Source organism: Pomacea canaliculata, linkage group LG4, assembly GCF_003073045.1.
Source record: "Pomacea canaliculata isolate SZHN2017 linkage group LG4, ASM307304v1, whole genome shotgun sequence".
NCBI lineage: Eukaryota > Metazoa > Mollusca > Gastropoda > Architaenioglossa > Ampullariidae > Pomacea > Pomacea canaliculata.
In genome coordinates, this window is record NC_037593.1 from 12,974,185 (window position 1) to 12,999,149 (window position 24,965).

General features: G+C 41.2%; 4 protein-coding genes across 5 annotated transcripts in view; all 4 read left to right on the forward strand.

Moving 5' to 3' along the window:
- The window catches only part of LOC112562563, a 22,371-nt gene extending 18,036 nt beyond the window's left edge, over positions 1-4,335 (forward strand). Inside the window, exons 3-6 of one of the 2 annotated variants that reach the window (XM_025235861.1) lie at positions 47-174; positions 547-1,672; positions 2,011-2,061; positions 2,947-4,335. In XM_025235861.1, the coding sequence (XP_025091646.1) occupies positions 47-174; positions 547-1,672; positions 2,011-2,061; positions 2,947-3,224 (1,583 nt within the window). In that variant the 3' untranslated portion in view covers positions 3,225-4,335. The remainder of the gene's footprint in view (positions 1-46; positions 175-546; positions 1,673-2,010; positions 2,062-2,946) is intronic. The other variant, XM_025235862.1, reaches the window with a different exon arrangement.
- Positions 4,336-4,987: 652 nt separating this feature from the next.
- Positions 4,988-11,041, forward strand: LOC112562564. Its single transcript, XM_025235863.1, has 8 exons — positions 4,988-5,269; positions 5,857-5,915; positions 7,111-7,307; positions 7,394-7,526; positions 7,755-7,876; positions 8,023-8,995; positions 9,329-9,400; positions 9,791-11,041. Exons 2-8 carry the CDS (start codon positions 5,879-5,881, stop codon positions 10,078-10,080), a joined length of 1,824 nt encoding a protein of 607 aa, XP_025091648.1. The 5' UTR covers positions 4,988-5,269; positions 5,857-5,878; the 3' UTR covers positions 10,081-11,041.
- Positions 11,042-11,486: 445 nt separating this feature from the next.
- Positions 11,487-17,236, forward strand: LOC112562567. The gene is made up of 8 exons (XM_025235865.1): positions 11,487-12,010; positions 12,657-12,715; positions 12,968-13,164; positions 13,251-13,383; positions 13,596-13,717; positions 13,864-15,080; positions 15,316-15,495; positions 15,982-17,236. The coding sequence occupies exons 2-6, from the start codon at positions 12,679-12,681 to the stop codon at positions 15,037-15,039; spliced, it is 1,665 nt and encodes a 554-aa protein (XP_025091650.1). The 5' UTR covers positions 11,487-12,010; positions 12,657-12,678; the 3' UTR covers positions 15,040-15,080; positions 15,316-15,495; positions 15,982-17,236.
- A 1,004-nt stretch (positions 17,237-18,240) lies between these two features.
- LOC112561549 (fibrinogen C domain-containing protein 1-like) lies at positions 18,241-24,819 on the forward strand. The gene is made up of 10 exons (XM_025234107.1): positions 18,241-18,378; positions 19,112-19,159; positions 19,828-20,009; positions 20,223-20,358; positions 20,713-20,837; positions 21,266-22,058; positions 22,291-22,415; positions 22,806-22,902; positions 23,447-23,611; positions 23,966-24,819. Exons 1-10 carry the CDS (start codon positions 18,345-18,347, stop codon positions 24,235-24,237), a joined length of 1,977 nt encoding a protein of 658 aa, XP_025089892.1. The 5' UTR covers positions 18,241-18,344; the 3' UTR covers positions 24,238-24,819.
- Positions 24,820-24,965: the final 146 nt, after the last annotated feature.

The window sequence follows — 24,965 nt, forward strand, 5'->3', positions numbered from 1 at the left end:
CATGAAATATTTTAATGTACTCTTTTATTTTCAACTTTCGATGCAGAACCGCCTAAAACAGTCGACGGGAAGTTATTTGTGATGAAGAATTACTTTTCAGACAGTGGTTCTATTCATCTAACATGTGGTACCTTTACAACTCTAGGCTTTCCGCCCGTTTCAGCAGTATGGAAGGTATGCTGAAGCAAATAAGCTCATAGTAGATTTTTAACAAGGAAGGAAAAAAGAAAAAAATTGAGGGAGTGGTAAAGAGAGAGAGAGAAAGAGAGAGAGAAAGAGAGAGAAAGCTAGCAATCGAGACAGTGCATGCACTTGCTTCCATAGAGATGAGATATAAAATAATGTTTGACACTTTCAGTCTGTTGAATATATATAAACTGTTAATTACAACTATGTAAGATTTGTGCTTTCTTGCTTATTTGCACACACATCAGTATCTGTGTGTGCGCGTGTACCTGAGTGTGTGTGTTTGAGCATGTACATTACATGCGTTTGCAAATGTCAAACAAGACATTTCACACACATACATGTACTTTATTTTCACAGGATCCCGCAGGTCGAGCACTAAGCAGCGATGGGTTTAAGGATGAGTACTTTTACCTGGATGTACCTGCCGACACGGCGGACTCTGGTGACTACTGCTGTCAGCTGGACTGCCGAGCCCCCGACTTCTGTTGTCTTGACGACCAGTCGCCGTTAAGGTCATGCGCAACGGTGCACGTGCAGACAAACAAGAAGGTCGAGGTCGTGACAAAGGAGAGTGTGTCACTAGAAGCCTTTTCACAATTACAGCAGCAAGTCTTGGACTTGGCCAGGAGCCAGCAGGAGTCACATGACGGGGGATGCCGCCAGAGTGCTGTGACCGCGATAGCTCATCTGGCTGAACTTCAAGCCAAATCCGACGCTTACCTGAACACAGTAAAAAGCTTTGAAAAGGAGCTAGAGAGAAGCCTGGAGAATGTGAAGAACATCAGCGCAGAGGATCGAGTTAAACTACAAATAGAAACTAATCAGATGTTGCAGAATGTTCAACTTCAGCTGGATTATAATATTTCTAAAGCTATGGAAACCTGCAATGACTTTCAGCAACAGCTAAGAGTTGAAGATATGAAGCTCGAGTTAAACCAGACCACACTTTCTACAAGTGTAGAAGCCCTGGAACAGAGGTTAGACAAAGACTTCCTAGAAATGAGTAAAAGTAGTGCTAAGATGCAAAATAATCTCGAGACAAACATGAAGTCCATGCAAAGTCTTGAAGCGCAAATGAACAACTTCTCGAAGGTCGCTGATAAAAGATTTGTACAACTGGAAGCTGAGAGGACAAACAGAACGGCAAATCTCCAGCAAGCAATAACTAAGGACGTATCAAAGTTAGAAGAAACACTGTCAGCACTCGAGAGAAAACTGTCAGCTATGGAGGAAACGTTCGAGAAAAAGATGGTACAGCAAATATCAGACATGAAAATTTCCTTCACTCAATACCAACAGACCACTGCACAGGAACTGACCGACGTCAGAGGGAGAACGGACACTCGGCTGTCACAACTCGAGAGAAGACTGTCAACTTCGGAGAATACTATCAACAGTCATGTGACCAGCTCAAGCCAGTCACATACAAGCTTAGTTTCGGAGTTGGCGGCATTCGTTAGGAAGACAAATGCAGTGACTGAGTGTATGTATATATCTCTGCATTATTTTCAAAGTGCACGATTCGTTTGTTATAACTAATTAAGCGATGTATTCTTACATTTATTCTCCGAAGACAATGTACTCCTCTAAATCTTTTTCATCATCATCATCATCATCATCATCATCATCATCATCATCATCATCATCATCATTTTTTGCGACAGATTACACGATTGACATGAAAAAAACGTTTGCACATTGAAAAAAAAGACATTTTTCTCCCCTAACTTCCCTTTCCTTCCAAATTGTGCGCTAAACATTTGTTCAAATATGTCTTGAAAATATTTGTATTGAAAATGAGTTCCTTCCTGTGTCTTTCAGCACTAAAGAATCAACTAACAACAATGAACAATCAGCTGACAGCAAAACGATGTGAGTTGTTTGTTTTCTTTGTATGGAGCTCACATTTATTAAATGTTCTTAACAAGGTTAAATGTTCCCTTCAGTGGTGTTCTTCAATCAGGACTTGAATACTGTGTATCCTGACACAAATGAGAGAACACGCTCACGATCATCACCTCCACGTTATCAGGGTACCCGGGTACACTCACTCATAGACTAACAAGACACACAGGCAGACGTCAGTTACAGCAGGATATATACCTTAAGTTAGATCAGTGATGCCCAACCTTTTTCGGCCTGCGGGCCATACACATTTCCGACACGCGTGTCACGGGCCACTTTACCGCAAAAATACAAAAAAAAAAAAAAATAAAAAAATAAAAAATAGAGCAGATACCATTTTTATTAGAAACAAGTTGTACTTACCATTAATTATGTAGTAATTAGTGGGATATTTGAAGCTGTTTTCCCAAAACCAACTTCTGAATATCCGGCTGCATCGTAGAGACACCAAGTCGGAGAACTGAATCGAAATGTTTGTCCATCGAAAAAAAGATTGGGAAACGCCCCTACATAGGGATAAATACTTCTTCCTTTTTTTTTCTTTTTTTCCGTTTTTTAGGTCTTTTTTTATTACTAACATGCCGATTTCTTGCACTGTGGGCAGAAGTTTCGCGGGCCGGATGGCACCGCTTCGCGGGCCGAATATGGCCCGCGGGCCGTAGGTTGGGCATCCCTGCCTTACAGGTTTTTTCTTTGTGTTTTCGACTTATTGTTTTTATTACGCTACTAGCATCGAAAGATTTTACACCTAGACGTGAATTAGGGATTTATATATTTGTACGGTTTTTGTATTTAATTGCATGCATACTGTTTTTTTTTTTTTTGTCCTCTTGATTTGTGCTTTGTAAGCAGGTGAGTCTGGCGTCAAACACTTCTCGCCGCATGATCAGCCCAGTGATGGGTCACTGTGGAGAACTAAAACAGATCACGTCGACTTTACCCGCCCCTTCACAACCAAGCCGACGGTGGCTATTGGCATCACTAGTCTCGACGTAAGCAACTGGTCTAATTTGAGGATCCAGGTACGTGTTGGTACCATCTCCACTTCCGGTTTCGACGTGCATGCCTCAGAGTGGAGTGATACATACACCTACAGCGTGGCTGCCGTCTGGATGGCTTGTAACGTCTGAAGAAAAAGCACGACAACGAGCAGCGCCTCTTCTTAGCGCGTGCCATCCATTCTCAGACAGATCTTAGATATCCCTGACCGTTTGTGATTACATGTACTTCCTGTTTACAACCGACAACTAAATCTTCAGATATTTTCTAATTTAAAAGTTGTCTGTATCTACCAGGTAACGTTCGTGTCAGCTACACATGGATGATAGATTTGTGCACTTTCATTTGGCATACTATGAGAACCGGATATATGTATATATACACGTATACAATATATAAAATTCAATTACATAATGTTTTCTATTTCAATATTCTCACTGACATGCGCTCGCACACACACACACACATACAGAAATTTGTGTAAGCACAACGGGCAGCTCAGGCGTTCAAACGATCAGTATATCGTTTGGAACTGCGATAATGTGGGTATGTGACATTTTAAAATGTAGCTAATGAAAAAATGACTAATTTGTTATCGCATCTAAACATGGGTGTATATATATCTACAAACTCACATTGCCACATATATACAAAATAAAAACGTAAAATTACACATATCCACACAAATATTTACATGTAAGTCTACACATTTGTCCCTAACAATATCAAGACAAAAATGTATACACACTTCTACACAATTACTGACAAATCTATGTATTCGTGTATACGCATATCGACACATAAATCTATTTATACCCCTGTGTTTATATATATATACTTATGTGTGCACATTACCATTCTTAGGTCTCCCATTGCATTTACACAGGATTATCTCAGCCTGTCCATCCAAAAGCTGCCGTGCAAATAGATAGATGGCTGATTTATCTGGGATGATGTATGCATGTTTTTTTTTTAGTCTGTCTCCATCTGGGGCCTCTCTCTCTCTCTCTTCCTCTGATTTGGTCGTTCTGTCTTTCCGTTTCTTGGTTTCCATCACTGGTATGTTTAATATGGTTCTATAATTTTCCTTTTGTCATTCATTTCTCTCCATATATATATCTACAAGCTAAGTCTAAGTTTTTGTGTGTTCGCGAATGTGACCCTCCAGTGTACAGTTGTGTCGTGTACTTAATAAAGACATTCAAGCCAGTCTCGCTCGTTACCACTCCTAGTCCCTGTCTGCTATAATTCATGTTGTTTGTTTATCACACTACAGCTTGTGCTCTAATGTGTTTACTTCAGTAGGTGTCAAGGTCGAGACAGCATGCAAACAGATCGTGTAGGCCTGGTTCTATAAAAAGAGTATATCTTCAAGTAGACTGTGTTTCAGGAAGTGGGGAAAACCTACATTAACACTGGCAGTTCTTTTCTGAACTAGTTTAATAACAGAAGGATAGTAGGGAGAGAAACAGTGTGTGTACTGCTCACCTAAGCGCTCTATGTATGCCACTGATATAAATAAAAACTATTTTTTTTATTTATAATAACTCTTAAAATTCTTTTCTGTGTTCATTTTTCTTAATTCTACACACACTCTGTCATACTCTTCCCCGTGTAGCAGCTATTGTGTACCTCGACATATTGAACATTTGTGACACCTACCTGGATCACTTTCATTTTTAGTATTACCAAAATATTTTTAACGGGCTATAAAAATAAAATGGTATAGCATGGTACTTTCTATAAACGTACCATCAAGGGGGCATTAAACATGACTATAAGTTATTTTCCTCTCGATAAACAAACATTTCCACCGAGAGGCAAGCACTGGGAAGTGAGAACATATGTATAGCTGTCTAAAACTCGCCTTCAAATGATGCTTATCTTCAAAGTTTTGCTCTCTCAAAGAAAGAAGCTAGTCATGCTGTTAAAAGCATGATGCCAACTTGTTTGCAACCACTTTTATCTCTGTCTGTGGAGCACTGTGGCGGGGATTCAGTGACAGTTTAGTCTCCAGCAAAACACAAGACAAGGATGCGGGGAGCGCCACGAGCAAGGTTCTAAAACGAGAAACAGTTTCTGGTGAGCAGCAGACTGGCAGACAGCACGAAAGGAGGGGAACAGTCGATGTTTACGACAATCAGTGTTTGTGACAAATTCTTGTCTGCACGGCAAGGTATGTTGTATATGTTGTATATGGTGTATATGTTGTATATGTTGAATATGTTGTATGTGTTGTATGTGTTGTATATGTTGTACATGTTCAGTCATTAGGCGTGTCTACACACATATACATTATGCTTATTTCACTCACTGTATTTGTCTGCATATTGTTGTAGGATCAGTCAGCAAGCTTGTCTGCCCACTTCAGTATATTGTAAACTCAGTAGTTAAAAAAAAATAAAAAGAAAGGGAAAATAAATACTTATTCCATTTGGCTTATTAAGGTTAGTACGTTTCACAATTAATATATCATGTATTGTTATAATCATCAAAACGTTTACGGCAATAGTGTAGTTTGCAATCGAGTATTGCCTTCAAAATATTCGGTGTGCTATCTAGTTTTTCTCTCTGATAAACATGGAAGCATGCGCAACTTCCCTTACATCCATATATACATATAAATGTATGTCTGTTAATGGTTATACAAAACGTACATACAAAACATTCATACCTAATAAACAGCTCATAACTTTCAAGTAATAAGATTATTGTTGAGATCATATTAATACACTTCCTGTCAATGATGTGTCTGTTTATAAGACCTCGCCTCCTGTCACTTGTAATGGCGCCTGCATGGCTTCTCGTCGCTCTCACCTGGGGTGAGTGTTCTTCATTCTCATCAGTCCTTTTTCACGCGAAATCTTCTTAATGTTCATTTCCAGTGAGAACTAAAAGGCGCAATATTGTGTCGGTAATAAGAAGCGATTCATATATCTTTGTATTTACCAGGCATCGCTTCTCCCATTACAATCAATTCTGTTTTCAAAAAGAACAAACCTCTATTAGATCATTTAGACATCCTTTCCTTCAGTCACCGTTCAGAAAGCTTCATCTCTTAAGAATCTGCATACAGTAACATCTTTTACACTTATCTTTGGGCAAGAAGCCAATAATCGGGGAAATATTTCAGTACTGACCAAAATATGCTATGAAATATATTTCTTCCGTCTGTTAAACTGCAACAGATAAAATCTGGACATTGTTTATTATCAAGAGATAACTCAAAACTGGTGTGAATTCTTGAACTACGCCTATAGAGAAATAGTTTTAGAGTTGGAGATCCTGTCATCACGGGGCGCGTGGGTGATGCAGGCCAAGACCTTCAGTGACCACGTGACCAACACCACGCCAGGTCTGGTCAGTCAGCGGGAGGGAAACAAAGGGCGAAATGCCACATCAAGTCCTAATACATATCTTTAGGGTAACCCTGTTGGCATCGTGTGGATATCGCTGCATCACACCTCTTGAGAATCTTCACACGGTTGATAAAGGATATAATTATGTACAATTTTATATCTTTGATATGTCACTCTCTTCGTCTTTTCCTAATACAATTAAAGTAATAGCCACTACAAACGCTAACTCAATGACAAATTTTGTAATTAGGTTCCCTGGCAGCCTGTTCCAAAGGAAAGAGCGTTGATGCCGCTGAGACAATAGAAACAGATATAAGTAAAGTTGTGAGGTGCAAGGGAAGTAACCTAACACTGTACGAACCAGATCCACGAGTTACCGTTCGTTACGTGTTTCGTGGAGGAGAAACTCACGCCAGGTCTGGTCAGTCAGCGGGAGGGAAACTAAGGGCGAAATGCCACATCAAGTCCCCATACATATCTTTAGGGTAACCCTGTTGGCATCGTGTGAATATCTCTGCATCACACCTCTTGAGAAAAATCTTCACACGGTTGATAAAGGATATAATTATGTACAATAATTATTTTATATCTTTGATATGTCACTCTTGGCTTTTCGTATTACAATTAAAATAACAGCCACTACAATTTTTGTAACCAGGTACCCTGGCAGCCTTTTTCAAAGGAAAGAGCGTTGATGCCGCTGAGACAGTAGAAACACACATAAGTAAAGTTGTGAGGTGCAAGGGAAGTAACTTGACACTTAATGAACCAGATCCACGAGTTACCGTTCGTTACGTGTTTCGTGAAGGAGAAACTCTCGCCAGTGCGTCTGTACCCGCCACGGGAAAGCTTGAGGTAAGTGATAAAGAAATGGACAGATGATGGACGTGCTGATGCGCCTAACAAATTTCACATTTCTAAATGCTCACGGTTTTTCTCAGGGCCGTCTGATAGTGGACAGCGATGGACGAGTGACTCTGATCGACCTGAAGTCACATGACCTCGGGACGTACGGTGTGGAGGTGCAACTGGCTGAAGACAAGCGAATACACAGCATCGGACTGGTCGTCAGGGGTACGAAGAGAGAGAAGCAGTTAATCAGAGCTGGATAATGAGTAGTCACGGCTTGTCATTAGTGGTAAAAAGATGGACAGGGGACAAAGAAGGCAGATGGATGAAAATGGCAGTCAGCCAGACCTAAGAAACGAAGGGATGAATAAAATTAGATATATCAGAAATTTTGAAGATGAATGCTTGAATAAATTTATATTTATGAATATAGATTTTAAATATCTAATGCAGATTCGCCTGTAACCGCTGGCGAGCAGTTACTTGTGATGAGCGTGTCACATGACAGTTCTATTCGCCTGACCTGCGGCAATTTCACCTCCTTAGGATTTCCGCCCGTTTCAGTCATGTGGAAGGTAAAAATAAATGCCATATGAAACTTGTGTATGTGTGCGATGGATAGAGAGAATGCTATGTTGTTAGTGTGTGTGTCCGTGTATTTATTCATGTGCACAAGAGAACAATCCAGTGGAGATGAACGTTCTCAGTTCTCTGTTTACAGGATCCCGCAGGTCGAACACTAAGCAGTGACGGGTTTAAGGATGAGTACTTTTACCTGGATGTACCTGCCGACACGGCGGACTCTGGTGACTACTGCTGTCAGCTGGACTGCCGAGCCCCCGACTTCTGTTGTCTTGACGACCAGTCGCCGCTACGGTCGTGCGCAAAAGTGCACGTGCAGACAAACAAGAAGGTCGAGGTCGTGACAAAGGAGAGTGTGTCCCTAGAAGCCTTTTCACAATTACAGCAGCAAGTCTTGGACTTGGCCAGGAGCCTGCAGGAGTCACATGACGGGGGATGCCGCCAGAATGCTGTGACCGCGATAGCTCATATGACTGAACTTCAAGCCAAAACAGACGATTACCTGAACACAGTGAAAAGCTTTGAAAAGAAGCTAGAGAGAAGCCTGGAGAATGTGAAGAACATCAGCGCAGAGGATCGATTTCAGCTGCAGAGAGAGACCAATCAGATTCTGGAGAACGTTCAACTTCAGTTGGATTACAATATTTCTAAAGCTATGGAAACCTGCAATGACTTTCAGCAACAGCTAAGAGTTGCACATATGAAGCTCGAGTTAAACCAGACCTCCCTTTCTACAAGTGTAGAAGCCCTGGAACAGAGGTTAGACAACGACTTGCTAGAAGTACGTAAAAGTAGTGTTAAGATACAAAATAATCTCGAGACAAACATGAAGTCCATGCAGCGTCTAGACAAGCGACTGGAGGACTTCTCCAAGGCCGCTGATGAAAGATTTGTACAACTGGAAGCTGAGAGGGAAAACAGAACGGCAAATCTCCAACAAGCAATAAATAACGACGTATCAAAGTTAGAAGAAAAACTGTCAGCACTCGAGAGAAGACTGTCAACTTCGGAGGACACTATCAACAGTCATATGACCAGCTCAAGCCAGTCACTTACAAGCTTAGTTTGGGTGTTGGCGGCACTCGTTAACAAGACAGATGAAGTGACTGAGTGTATGTATATATCTCTGCATCATATCCAAACTGCAAGACTCGTTTGTAATAACTAATTGAGCGATGTATTCTTACTATTATTCTCCAAAGACAATATACTCCTCTAAATCCTCCTCCTCCTCCTCCTCCTCTTCCTCCTCCTCCTCATCCTCATCATTATCATTTTTGTGACAGATTACACGATTGACGTGAAAAAAACCCTTAGCCCATTGAAAATAAATAACATTTTTCTTCCCTTAGTTCTCTTTCCTTCCAAATTGTGCACTAAAGATTTGTTTCAATATGTCTTGAAAATATTTGTATTGAAAATGAGTTCCTTGCTGTGTCTTTCAGCACTAAAGCATCAACTAACAACATTGAACAATCAACTGACAGCAATGGAAAATCAGCTGACAGCAAAACGATGTGAGTTGCTTGTTTTCTTTGTATGGAGCTCACATTTATTATATGTTCTTATCTAGGTTAAATGTCCCCTTCAGTGGTGTTCTTCAATCAGGACTGTGTATCCTACTGGCGCAAATGAGAGGACATGCTCACGATCATCACCTCCGCGTTATCAGGGTACACGGGTACACTCACTCATAGACAAACAAGACACAGGCAGACGTCAGTTATCGCAGTGTATAGACTTTAGAGCTTTTTGCTTCGTGTTTTCGACTTATTTTTTCTATTACATTACTAACATCGAAAGATTTACACCTAGACGTGAATTAGGGATTGTTATATTTGTACGGTTTTTTTATTTATTGCATGTATACTTTGTTTATGTCCTCATGATTTGTGCTTTGTAAACAGGTGAGTCTGGCCGCATAAACTTCTGGCCACATGATCAGCCCAGTGTGCGTCAGCCGAATGGGGAAGTGAGCAGAACTCACAGAGTTCACGTCGACTTTACCCTCCCCTTCACAACCAAGCCGACGGTTGCTGTTGGTATCACTCGTCTCGACGTAAGCAACAAGTTTAATGTGAGGATCGATGTAGGTGTTGATACCATCTCCACTTCCGGTTTCGACATGCATGCCTACCAGTGGAGTGATACACACACCTACAGCGCGGCTGCCGTCTGGATGGCTTGTAACGTCTGAAGAAGAAGCTGGACAACGAGCAGCGCCTCTTGTTAGCGCATGCCTTCGATTCTCAGACGGATCTCAGATATCCATGACCGTTTGTGATTACTTCCTGTTTACTACCGACAACTAAATCTTCAGATATTTTCTAGTTTGAAAGTTGTCTATCTACCAGGTATCGTTCGTGTCAGCTACACATGGATGATAGATTAGTGCACAGAATAACACTGTCTTAGCGGCGTGTTTCATTTGGCAGACTGAGAAACGGATATATATATATATATATACACACAATATACAATATATAAAATATACAATATATAAAATTCAATTATTTAACCTTTTCTATGTCAATATGTTCACTGACATGTGCGCGCGCACGCACACATACACACACACGTACGCACAAACCCAAATGCATATATAAAATTGTGCATACAAATAGTGGCGGGCGGCTTCATAACATTACATAATTCAGCAATCAGACAGAATAAAACTGTTTCGGCAGCTCTTTTGTAAGAGTGAGCAAGAGGAGGCTTGTTGTCAAGGTTCATTTGTTTGAGCAGGCTACGGTTACTGACCTATGGACTGTGCAGCTGTGAACAATGAACTTTGCCATTCATCATATTTGAATTCCACCAAAAACTTTCCAGGATACGCATGTTGTTTCTCTCTCTTTCTCTCTGGAAGTCGTCCATTGGGAACAGTTCCGGAACTTTCTTTAACTTCATGTTTTCTTAGTCTGTCTCCATCTGAAGCCATTCTCTCTCTTTTCCTCTGAGTCTGTCGTTGAGTCTCTCTGTTCCTTTGTTTCCATCAATGGTATGTTTCTATGTTTTTTAAAAATATAATTTTCTTTTTGTCATTCATTTTTCTCCATATGTATATCGACAAGCTAAGTCTAAGTTTTTGTGTGTTCGCGAATGTGACCATCCAGTGTACAGTTGTGTTGTGTACTCAATAAAGACATTCAAGCCAGTGTCGCTCGTTACCACTCCTAGTCCCTGTCTGCTATAATTCATGTTGTTTGTGTATCACACTACAGTTTGTGCTCTAATGTGTTTACTTCAGTAGGTGTCAAGGTCGAGAAAGCATGCAAAACAGATCGTGTAGGCCTCATTCCAGTAAAAGAGTATATCTTCAAGTAGACTCTGTTTCAGGAAGTAGGGAAAACCTACATTAACACTAGCAGTTCTTTTCTGAACAAGTTTAATAATAGAAGGATAGTAGGGAGAGAAACAGTGTGTGTACTGCTCACCTAAATACTCTATGTATGCCACTGATATAAATAAAAACTTTTTTTTTTAAATTTATTTTAACTCTGAAAATTCTTTTCTCTGTTCATTTTTCTTAATTCTACACACACTCTGTCATACGCTGGCCCGTGTAGTATTTCTTATGTACCATGACATATTACACATTTGTGACACCTACCTGGATCACTTTCGTTGTTATTATTACCAAAATATTTTTACCGGTGTATAATAATAATATGCTATAGCATATGGTACTGTCTATAAACGTACCATCAAGGGGAAATGAAAAATGACTATAAGTTAATTTCCTCTCGATAAACAAACATTTCTACCGAGAGCCACGCACTGGGAAGTGGAACATATGTATAGCTGTCTAGAACTCGCCTTCAAGTGATGCTTATCTTCAAAGTTTTGCTCTCTCAAAGAAGGAAGCTAGTCATGCTGTTAAAAGCATAATGACAACTTGTTTGCAACCGCTTTTATCTCTGTCTGTGGAGCACCGTGTCAAGGATTCAGTGACAGTTTAGTCTCCAGCAAAACACAAGACAAGGATGCGGGGAGCGCCACGAGCCAGGTTCTAACCCAAGAAACAGCTTCTGGTGAGCAGCAGACTGGCAGACAGCACGAAAGGAGGGGACAGTCGATGTTTACGACAATTGGTGTTTGTGACAAATTCTTGTCTGCACGGCAAGGTATGTTGTATATGTTGTATCTGTTGTCTATGTTTTATATGTTGTACGTGTTATATATGCTGTATATGTTGTATATGTTGTATATGTTGTATCTGTTGTATCTGTTGTATATGATGTATATGTTGTATAAGTTGTACATGTTCAGTCATTAGGCGTGTCTACACACATATACATTATGCTCATTTCACTCACTGCGTTTGTCTGCATTATGTTGTAGGATCAGTAAGCAAGATTGTTTGCTCACTACAGTATGTTGTTAACTCAGCAGTTAATGAAATAAAATGAAAGGGAAAATAATTATTCCATTTGGCTTATTATGGTTAGTATGTTTCATAATTAATATATCATGTATTGTTATAATCATCAAAACGTTTATAGGCAATAATGTAGTTTGCAATCGATTATTGCCTTAAAAAAATTCGGTGCGCTATCTAGTTTTGCTCTCTGGTAAACATGGAGGCATGCGCAACTTCCCTTACATCCATATATACATATAAATTATGTCTGTTAATGGTTATACAAAACGTACATACAAAACATTCATACCTAATAAAGAACTCATTACTATCAAGTAATAAGATAATTGTTGAGATACTATTAATAGATTTCCTGTTATGTGTTTGTCAATGATGTGTCTGTTTACAAGACCTCGCCTCCTGTCGCTTGTAATGGCGCCTGCGTGGCTTCTCGTCGCTCTCACCTGGGGTGAGTGTTCTTCATCAAGTCCTCATACATATCTTTAGAGTAACCCTGTTGGTATCGTGTGGATATCTCTACATCACACCTCTTCAGAAAATCTTCACACGGTTGGTAAAGGATATAATTATGTACAATTTTATATCTTTGATATGTCACTCTTGGCTTTCCGTAATACAAGTAAAATAATAGCCACTACAAACGCTTACTCATTACTTAAGTCAAAACTAAATGATCTAACTCAATGACAATTTTTGTAAGGTTCCCTGGCAGCCTGTTACAAAGGAGAGAGCGTTGATGCCGCTGAGACAGTAGAAACACATATAAGTAAAGTTGTGAGGTGCAAGGGAAGTAACTTGACACTGAACGAACCAGATCCACGAGTTACCGTTCGTTACGTGTTTCGTGGAGGAGAAACTCTCGCCAGTGCGTCTGTACCCGCCACGGGAAAACTTGAGGTAAGTGATAAATAAATGGACAGATGATGGACGTGCGGATATGATTAACCAATTTCACATTTCTAAATGCTCACGGTTTTTCTCAGGGCCGTCTGATTGTGGACAGCGATGGACGAGTGACTCTGACCGACCTGAAGTCACATGACCTCGGGACGTACGGTGTGGAGGTGCAACTGGCTGAAGACAAGCGAATACACAGCATCGGACTGGTCGTCAGGGGTAGGAAGAGAGATAAGCAGTTAAACAGAGCTGAATGATAAGTCATTAGTAGTCAAAAGATAGGGGACAAATAAAGTAGAAGGATGAAAATGGCGGTCAGACAGACGTAAGAAACGAAGGGATGAATAAAATGAGATGTATCAGAAATTTTGCAGATGAATGATTGAATAAATGTATATTTATGTGTATAGATTTTTGAATATCTAATGCAGATTCACCTGTAACCGCTGGCGGGCAGTTATTTGTGATGAGCGTGTCACATGACAGTTCTATTCGCCTGACCTGCGGCAATTTCACCTCCTTAGGATTTCCACCCGTTTCAGTCATGTGGAAGGTAAAGATAAAGGCAATATGAAACTTGTGTTTGTGTGTGAGGGAGAGAGAGAATGCTATGTTGTTAGTGTGTGTGTCCGTGTATTTATGCATGTGCACTAGAGAACAATCCAGTGGAGATGAACGTTCTCAGTTCTCTGTTAACAGGATCCCGCAGGTCGAACACTAAGCAGTGACGGGTTTAAGGATGAGTACTTTTACCTGGATGTACCTGCCGACACGGCGGACTCTGGTGACTACTGCTGTCAGCTGGACTGCCGAGCCCCCGACTTCTGTTGTCTTGACGACCAGTCGCCGCTAAGGTCGTGCGCAAAAGTGCACGTGCAGACGAAGAAGGTAGAGGTCAAGACAAAAGACAGTGTCTCCTTTGAAGCCTTTTCACAGTTACAACAGCAGGTCTTGCACTTGGTGCAGAAGCTGCAAGACTTACAGGACAATAATCAACAAAACTCCTGTCAGAGCAGTGCGTCCGCGATGGCTCAGCTGGTTCACCGGCAAGCCAAGTGTGACCAGCTGGACACTTACATTACAAAAATAGAGGCTTTGGAAGGGGATATAGTGAGAGACATAGAGAACTTGAAGAACACTACTACAGACGCCAACATTAAACTAGAGAGAGAAACGAACCAGACTTTGCTGAACTTTCAGCTTCAGGTAGATGACAAGATATCTACAGCTACAGAATCATGTAATGTTGGTCAACAGCAGATAATGACAACAGTTTCTGACAAACTAGAAGTGTTAGAAACGAGACTAAGCGAGGGCTTAGTTGAGTTACACAATGTTAGTGCCAGTGCCGACGATAGACTGGAGACAAACATGAACCGATCCCTGGAACATCTCCAGGAATATCAGTTGGAGCTGGGTACTAACATTTCCATAGCTGTGGAATCCTTCAGTAGACTTCAGGAACTTCTACTGACAACAGAAAAAAGACTGGAAATGAAGATAACAGCAGTTTCAGAAAAAGTGGACAACTTTGAATCCAGACTAAACAAAGATGGAGGCCTTGAATTAAACATAACCACAGCTTTGAACCAGGCTGAAGATTTGAGACAAAGATTAAACACAATTTCTCGGGCAGCTGACGATCACCGGTCACAGTCTAACAAGCAAATTGGAGAACTTCAAACTGGACTTGCTGGTCTGCAACAAACAGTAAACAACGTGACGTCACAGTTGGAGAAAACATTCAGACAGGTGACGTCAGATCTCAGGGTTACGATGACCAGCAATGTCCAGACATTGACAAACCGAACAGCGAAAACTGAGGCTTCGGGTGTCGGACCTCGAGAAGAAACTGTCAGCCATCGACGAAGATAATCGTTTAAACTATTCCACGATCATTGACACGATTTTGAAGGGTATGGGTATTGATATTTTTCTTCTACGATCGTTTAAAGAATACACACACACGCACGCATGCGCGCATATCTTAAAATCCTTATCACCATCACAATGATAATAACCATCACCATCCACCACCAGTAGCGTAGTCCTCATGATCCAAACATCATGAAATATTTGTAATGTTTTTCTCGATGATCGAACCAGTGTGGTTTGTGGAAGAACAATGTTTAACTATTTTCGTTCTTTCAGGTCAGTGTCCTACGAAGAACGGCTTCGTGTTTTACAGGGGAGCCTGCTTGAAGGTTTCAACGGCACGAGTGAGCTACGATTCTGCAGTATCACTCTGCGCGAGAGACGATGCTCACCTGTTCGAGGTCAAGTCGGCCATTTTAGACGAGGAGCGAGTGCGTTACGCTGTTAACAAAACAGGTAAACTGTGAGTGTGGAGTCAGAGTGAAAATGTATTTACACATTTTCAAATTTTGTTAACGAGCAACCAGGTAAAACCCAAGATTAATGAGTAAGTGTATTTGAAGGTTCTTCATGAAGCACATTAATATGACAAAAAAGGGAAGAGGCTGAGGAAAAAATGAAAAAAGCGAGAGAAAGAGAGAAGGAGAGAGAAAAAGGACCATGCGAGTCTACATCTATGTGTGCGGCTGTCAGTTTGTATGTTTGCGTGTTTGTCCTTGTCTGGAGCTGTCTCCTTGCGTCTCTGTTTCAATGTGCGCGCGCGTGTGTGTGTGTGTGTGCGCGACTATGTAGTAAATGAAGGAAAGATTGAATAGATGTAGAGTAAAAATCATTAATATTTTTTATACCATCTTAATTTAATTTATAACTTATACACTATTTATTTTATTGAAACGACACACATTTATATAACATAAATATAATTTATTTTTCATCACACAGGACTAACTAGTAACGACATCAGTCTTTGGTTGGGAGGATTCGACCTCGGGACATCCTATCATCGGAGTGACGCACGTCCTCGGTCGTCTGGATGGGATTTACTTCAGCCGGGTTATTGGAACAGACATAAAGAATGTCTCTTACTACACCTGTCTCCCCAAACCTTTGCCCTTTACCAGCCTCACCGCTACAGATGCTCTGGCTCCTACAATTATGTTTGTCAGTACGATTTGTAGAAGAAACTCACGTAAACAGTCACGTAGCTGCGGACGGTCCTGTCTGACCACGTAGAAGTCTGTGCAAAATGTTGCATCGTCCTAAATAACATTCAGACAGCGAGTAAAGTCAATCACGGGGCAAGGTGTGTGTGAAACAGAAAGAAAATCCAGTAACTGAACTCCCCAGTCTCAACATCATTGTGTATAGTCTCTAAGCATTCAAACATCCATTTTGTTGTCGTCTCTCCCTATTTCTACAAATTTGGATACATATTCTGCTTCAGTTCTCGAGATACACGCCTACAAAAATTACCACGCAGAGAAGGATGTCACCCTGTTGTAACAGGTAGTAATCAATCGGAGAGAACTAACTAGTAGCAATCAATCGGAGAGAAGAGACAAATAATTAGTCCAGTCATGGCTTTCACATCATGAGTTCAGGGATATTTGTATACCTCTAACTAGGGTATGGAGGAAAGTTATTCCTCAAAGCTTTAAAAAATAGAAGCTCGTTTTAATCTTAATCGGTGTATTTTAAAAAACTTATAAGCCCCATTGTGGACGAGGTGCAACATGGTGTCCTATTGACTTGAAGGCGCTTCTAAGAACCCAGGAAATATGTATTCTGTTCTTCGAGCGATATAAGAAAATTTACCTACATAGAATTATAAAAAAAAAATTGTAAACACACCGACAACTGATGCTGTAAAATTGAACTGAGGATAAATGATGATTGATCATCTCTTTGAAAGACAAGAGATCGTTTGAATCTTGGAACAAAGTATATTTTCTGTGTCTTTTCTCAGCATTCAGGCTGCAACTTGCATTAAAATGATCATTACATTTTACTTTGATACTATCCAATACATAAACTTTTGTTACATTTGATATAAGAATGGTATATCACTGCATGCATTTGCTTTGAGATAGTGTGTGTACAGTCTGGTACAAATAAACACATTTGATACCAGTTGCTATGTAACTCATTGAGATGCATTAAATAAAAATGAAACGTGTGCTCGTGCCACGTGTCCATGAGTGTGAATCTTTTCCACGAGTTTCCATCGTTTGTAGAAGTAACGGCTTTGAGTTTATTATCATGACAAGTTCATGGGGTTAGGGCCACGTCCTTTTAACACAAAAATATACTTTTACAGTTATCTCCTAACGCACTTTGACTGTCACATAAACAACACTTAATCTCGGTTCTCTGCCATTCCCAGGCGTGTCCTCGAAGAAAAAAAAAATAATCCACGAATACATCAACGGTCAGAGCAGTGTGCCTGGTTCGTCCTAAGTAGTCCACACCACTTCCACTTCTTGGTCTACAATAACTCCTGGTAGCCGTGAAAAAAGAACGAAAATAATGCTGTCAACATTAACCGGGGTTGAAGATAAGACTCGAGCTTCTTGACCTCTCACGGTATCTGATGGAGGAGAGATATGTCGGCATGAGCTGCAGGGTTTGCGGTTAAAAGCAGCTGGGTGGGACTATTTCGTATCATCACATGATCTCGGTGTTAGCAGCCCCACATCACCAGACGCAGTCGTGTAGAGGTGCGGCAAGGATGGCCTTGAAGGTCTCACAAAATGTAAAGCATGCAACAAGAAAATATAGTCTACAACACCACAAAAATATACTACATCATACTAAAATAAATAATAATGATGATTGGAAAGACAGAAAACTTGACTGTCTTGTTCTTTCCTCTGGATCCTGTTCCAGAAAAGGAAATTCTCCATGAGAGTTGTGGCAAAGTATGTTTGCTCCACACATGACACAGTCCGCAAAAGAGCAAGAAAAAACCGTACATGTAAACATCTGTATCTTGTAATCTCTAAAGAATAAAGAGCTTAATGTTTGTGCTTTAAAAAAATAATCAAAGTGGCGTAGCAGGGAGACAGGCACAGATGTCGGCACGAAGGATGGTAAGGAGAAGGATGGAGGCAAGAAGGAAAACGGACGAGAGAGCAGAGGGAGAGGGGGCGACAAGAGGAGGTAGATTTATTACAGTGGGTGTTGGTGGGGATGGAACCGATAGCCTCAGGGTCTAATCTCTAATCTGTTGCAGGGTCTTTCTGGCAGCGCCACACGCACACAGCGGAGAAACTGGACGGACGCTTGAGAGAAACATTTTCCTGCGAATGATGTCGCCACCGTGGTTGTCAGGACTAGACAGTGAGTTGGTTATTGATATTAGTGCGCATGTTTGTGAAAAGAGAGAGCATGTCTTTGTGTCAACCGTTTTTTAAAATATTTTATGAATGTATTTTATCCTTTGCTTTATACTCTCTCTTGTGTACTCGCTAGTTGATAAATATATATCACAAACGGCTAATGTTTCAGCTTCCCTCCCAAGTCTGTATAAATGGATGTTCCTGCAGAGACCTTGTTTGGGGCTTAAGGCTGGTACAACGAGAAGACTAAATTTAACACTGTATATTATTTATAAATATAGAAGGTCTTACGCCTCATACAATTTCTCGTGGAGGAGGAGTGGAGTTGATTATCTTTCTGCTAGGACTTGCGCCCTCATGACCTTTTACATTAGCACCAACCATTGATATTACTGACATGTTGTTACCTGCCTGCCGTAATTTTTACAACTTAGCTTTCTACCAAATTATTTTCTATTTATGTTTTTACCAAGCCTTCAGTAGCAAACCTATGCGTTACCGCATTATTTGTTTTTTTGCTTCTGTGTTACAAAATGGTCACGTGACAACCATGTCTGCCCATGTTCAAGTATTACAAGAACTAGTCCCAATCAAACTGAACGTATTAATGTTTAAATGTATCTATGCAGACTAGTTACGATTTATTCTAATAAATTGTTCATTTCTGCGTGTCGTAAAACTGACAGTACATGTTCGAGTTACATAATGAGTTGTATTCAATGTATCTGCTTCAGGATTCTCAATGGCGGTTCCAGTCTTCATCTCCTGGCTACTCATTGTTGGTATGTGTTCAACAACAACAACAACAACAACAACAACAACAACAACAACTTCAGTACAATTCCTTGGATTCTGCCGTATAGAGGTTCCTTTGAAAAAAATCTCAAATCCTGTACACATGGATCAGTTCGGGGCTAAAATCCTGTCAACTCCGCGACTCTCTTTATTCACGTATCGATTACATTCATATCTTTGTATTAACAAACATGTTTTCACGCGTGAACGTGCACACACACACACACACACACACACACACACACACTTTTGATGTGTACTAGCATACATATACACACACATGCAAACAATCAAGGAGGCAAAGAAAAGCTCTTCAAAGAAAATACCATCACCAGCTAGTTTGTTGTGATTCTTTCATGGCAATTACTATGTTCTTTCATTATATTTTAATCAATTCATCAAGCGAAAAAAAGCATCACACGGCACTCAGTCACGGTCTTAAATTTTAATTATTTAAACTTTTGAGAATGTATCTCAAGGCTAGATACTCTCCCCAGTATCCTCTCTGTTTATTTCTTCCTCTGTCTAACCATCAATTTATTCATTCATTCTTCCGTAACTTGGACCCATTCACGTGAAATGTTCTCCCAACCCTATCAAAATGAAAGTAATCAGCTTATTCTGAATTTGGATTCCCTACGACCTTTGCCCACAGCTGGGTTGACCTTTACAGAAGGTCTCGATGTCCATAATCAGACGACTTTGGTCACACATTGCAATGGCAGTAACATCAGGCTGAACGAGGCTGACCCCAAGGTTACACCTTCCGAGGTGTACGTCTTCCGGGGCGGGGAGGCGCTGGCATCAACCACAGTCAACGCTTCGGGGACACTGACGGTAACTGATGGTCACGTGATGATGACAGACTGATTCTTCCTTAATCATTTTTTCTAAATGACACTAATTTCCTATAATTTGATGGATCGATCTGATCAATGGTGATTTGGGTGCGCATATGGATGTACAATTGGATGAGTGTATACATGGATGACTGATAGATAAACTGGATGTCTTGATAACATGGTGAGTACAGAGGCTGGGTGTGTGTAGGATCGCCTCTTCGTGTACCCCGACGGCAGTGTGGTCCTCAACAGTCTGACACTAGACGACCTCGGGAAATACACCATAGAACTCAAAGTCCATGGATCCAACACAACAAAGAAGACTTTGCGGCTATTGGTCACAGGTTAGTCACGTGATCAATCTATCGTCTGTGTAGCTTCCTTGATGAATGCATGGATGAGATAAGCCTCGCCACAGTCAAGACTATATTTCTTTAAAGTTGTCACCAAATCAAATATAATATAAATATATTATTTTAAAATAATATAAATATATCATATATAATATAAATCTTCTAGTAATGTAACGTCAGTAATGTACATAGTAGATAATGATAGTAGGTGGACAGATTTTGACAAAATTAAAACACGAGTATACTGGCATCAATTGTTTAAATATTAAATATGTTCGTCTTCGTGTTTTTTTGTTATTATTATTATTAATAGTAACAATTTTGTTATTGTTCTTTTTTCTGCAGAGCCCCCACGTACGTCTGACGGAAAACTATTTGTGTACCGCGAGCCTGCAAATGGACCCACCGAGCGCGTGCTGTGCGGCACCTTTGAGAGTCGCGGGTATCCTCCTGCATCAGCAACGTGGAGGGTTAGTGGCTAAACGTGTGCAGGGGTTTCACCGTGTTACCCTACGCTTTCAAATTTTCCAGTGGGCTTAGCCAGACTTTAGTAAGATTCAGAACACAGCGACTGCAACTGCTGTAAATTCACGACCCATGCCGCCTGATACATATATCGTGATACATATATATACATGTGTGGATATATATATATAAACGCTGTACTGTCTTCCCCTGATCTGAAACTAATAACCCCTATGATGATGCAAAAATTAGTTTTACGTATACTGGAACTCGTTAGGCGATACTGTCCCAGTATGAGATACCATACCACTGTATTTTAGTATTTGTTTTTCTTAAACTAAGTTGTATTTTATAAATGTTTACCTAGTTCTTTGATTTTAAAGCTGAAAACCAAACCTCAAAACACCCTAAAGAATTTACTTTTTATTTTCAGGATCCCACAGGAAGGATTTTCCCTAGTAGTAAATTCAAAGACGGTTTCTTTCATCTCGACGTGTCGGCGAAGTCCTTCCTACCTGGCAAATACTGCTGTCAGCTGGACTGTCCCCTCCCACAGTCATGCTGTCTGAAGGAGGAGTCGCGTCTGACGGAGTGCGCGGAGGTGGAGGTGGTGAAGGACCTGCAGACGGACTCAGAGTGTGACGACGGATTCGTCCGCCAAGAGCTTACAAGGCTGCAGAATGGTTGGTCCACTGTGTCCAGCACCGTGCAGCTGCTGCAGGACCGCGAATCCCAGCGCCACAACTGCAGCCAGAGCATGGCGTCCGCCATGACGCAGCTCGTGCACAGTCAGCTGAAGGACCAGCTCGAGGACCACTGGACCCGCGTGAAGGAGTGGGAGTCAACGGTGGGGGTAGGGAAGCTCTCCGTGCTGCAGAGGGAGCTGGAGATGCGGGTCAACCAGTCGCTAGAGAAGATAGAGACGCGCATGACTGGCAGCGTGTCGTCAGTGAGCGAGGAAAAAGAGAAGAAGCTGGAGGAGAAGATGGTGGAGCTGGAGACCAACTTGGAACTTCGCCTTTCGATTATGGCGGATAACCTGACCAGCTCCCTGCTGGACGCGGCTAGTCTACAGCAGGCGGATGCAGCGCTGCAGCTGGAGACGAAGATGAACCGAGCACTGGAAAACCTTGAAAGCACCTTGCTGGGTCACATCAGCAGATTGAACCAGTCGGTGGAATCACTTCGGCCGGTCCCGACGACGACAACTCCGAAACCAGAATTCGGTGAGAATAATGAAGAAACTCTAGAAACCGTAAGAAACATTTTTAAAAATTTAAGTTCGCCTTTCCCCAACCTACCTACTGAGTCTAACTTCAAATTGTCGGAATCATGAATTTATTTGCACTGTTGATGTAATTTATTACCAAAAACATTTTGTGAAAAATTGCTTTATTCTCTGGAGCTGCGTGATTATTTGTTCCTGCTTAGTCTAAGATGCGAACACCCACCTTTCAGGCTTCAAGACATGCCAGGACCTTCTGGTCAACAGCTCCAAGTCCGGTGTCTACACCCTGCGACCAGACGGGTACAACACGTATTCCGTGTACTGCGACATGCAGACCGACGGGGGAGGCTGGCTGGTACTGTCTGTCTGTGTGTGTGTGTGCGCGTGCTCGTTCTCCTAGGGTAGAGGGTTTGAGGGTAAGAGTATACTGTGTGTGCTTGTAATCAAATGAGGGCGACTATTTTTTTCCAGAAAAAAATCTGTGACAAAACGTGTTAAGACATGCAGTACATCTATTGTGATCATGTCCTGATGTGCATTACTATATTGTTTGAATCGTGCATATTACAGCGCGCATGCGTGCTGTCAATCGAGAATTTCAGAGGTAGTCTTCTCTAGTCTGTTCAAAACTTCGTTCATTTCAGCAATACCGACTACAGTAGCAAGTAATCGCTAGGTAAGCTTTTGTACTCGACATACTGCACTTAAATCGTCATAGACTTACTGTAGATTCTTCTGCTGGCAGGTGTTCCAGAGAAGACAAGATGGCAGCGAAGACTTTAACCGCGACTGGGTGGATTACGAAAACGGTTTTGGTAGCATCACTGGAGAGTTCTGGCTAGGTGAGTGATAATGAAGTCCAGCTGCTTTGGACGTAGTTGTTATCCGTATCTCACGGAGGTTTTTTTTTTTATTATTATTTATTCATGCATTATTAAAACATTTTTCAACCTTCTTGTCGACAGGGTACATCGCCCACTGCCTTGAAGTTTTAATTATTTTACTGGAATTCTGCAGTTTACCGTTACTACTCGCAAGAAACAAAAGAATTACAACGTTGTGCCTATCGTATTGTCGTTATTGGTGTCACTAGACGGCAAAATATGTAATCAAGCTGCAAGAAGAAAATTGTGTTGGCCGACAATGCAACAATTTTTTTTAAGTTTACTATTTCTGCAGAATTCAGCGATTCTACTTGTGTTTTTTTTTTTGTTTTTTTTTTTTTTTTTTAAGTATATTGAGGGCAAGAACCGTATTTTGTAAACCAAAGTGCGCGAGAACAGACCGACAAGAGCACACATTGCTAAATGTATTATGATGGGCGCCACCATTAGTATGTCCAGAGACAGGACAGGTCTGATGATTATTTTATTATCATGCGGTCAGGACTGAAGAAACTGCACTCCATCACGTCCGCCAGACGCCACAGGCTGCGCGTGGACATGCGGGACCATGAAGGAGAGCGGAAGTACGCGGTGTACGACAACTTCCGAGTGGAGAGTCCCAGAGACAACTACCGCTTGACAGTCAGCGGGTTTGCAGGAACAGCAGGTAAATTGACTTGTGACCAGCAACACAATGCGCAGACCATACCTTCAAGACCTAAGGTCGTCACTAAGGTCGGACATGCTCACTAAGTCATCTGACATGCAGACATGACACTCGTCATTCAGATGAGTCAATAAAGACACACGTCAGCTTAAACATCACACACGTCTCACTTCAATTTACGTGCAGACTAGACAAACCGGCGAACACGCATATTCTATTACTCTGCGAAAGATACAGATGTAACAAACAGGGGTACAGACTCATCTATTATGTATATTATTTTTTTTTACCCTAGACTGGTCTAGTCATGATATCGCGTCTTTCAATGTATACGCGTGATGATGATGTTCTCAGGTGACAGTTTGGGCGACTCGGCTCGCGGTTACCGGGATGGGGTGCACAACCGCATGGCCTTCTCCACCCGCGACCGCGACAACGACCGCAGCGTCAAGTCGTGCGCGCAAACGTACAGCGGCGCGTGGTGGTTCAACGACTGCCACGACTCGAACCTCAACGGCCTGTACAAGACCAGGGGCTCGGACGGCTGGGATGGCATCAACTGGTACAGCTTCCGGCGCGACAAGAGAAGCCTGGCCTTCGCGGAAATGAAGATCCGACCCTTCTAGAGGCTGCGTCATCAACCAGGGTGACATCACACTTGATATCAGCTGCCAAAGACGTTACCAAGACAAGATATTGCAGGACTGTGGCAAACACACGAACAAGGAAACAAGAACAGCAACTGAGCACAACGCAATTACAAGTGTTACCTCCCTTACTTTATCTCCTTGACAGTGTACAGCTTTAAACCAGAATTGCTCGCGCGCTCCTAGTGACATTCATCCACATAACTATGTAATCACATTTGAAACTTGCTAACGTTACCAATACAAAAAAAAAAAAAAAAAAACGAAAAGATGTCAAGTTGATGCTAAAGATGAAAGCGCAGCTCATGCACTCGATTTCAATGATCCAGACAAAACTGTTTTGGAAAGAAGTGAACGAATATTTGATAACTCTCTAGTTTTGCTGTAGTTAACATTTCTGACCACAAAAAACCCAACAAATTCTAATTGTCAGTTTTTGCCTTCATGTTTGGTTACTGATTTTGTTCTTACAGCAATTAATCTTCCAAAGTAAATTCATATTAAAGAATGCACTGTGTAAATCTCCATTTTCAAGTTTTGCAATGCCTGAAAAAAAAAAAATAATAAAAATAACAGTTACACCGACAAGAGATCTTATGGATCACCACAAGGACTGTGATAAATCAATGTTATTAAAATGCCAGTTATATAGGTGAGTGAGCATCTGAATGAGTGAGAGAAAAAAGTACAAAGAATAACAAAAAGAA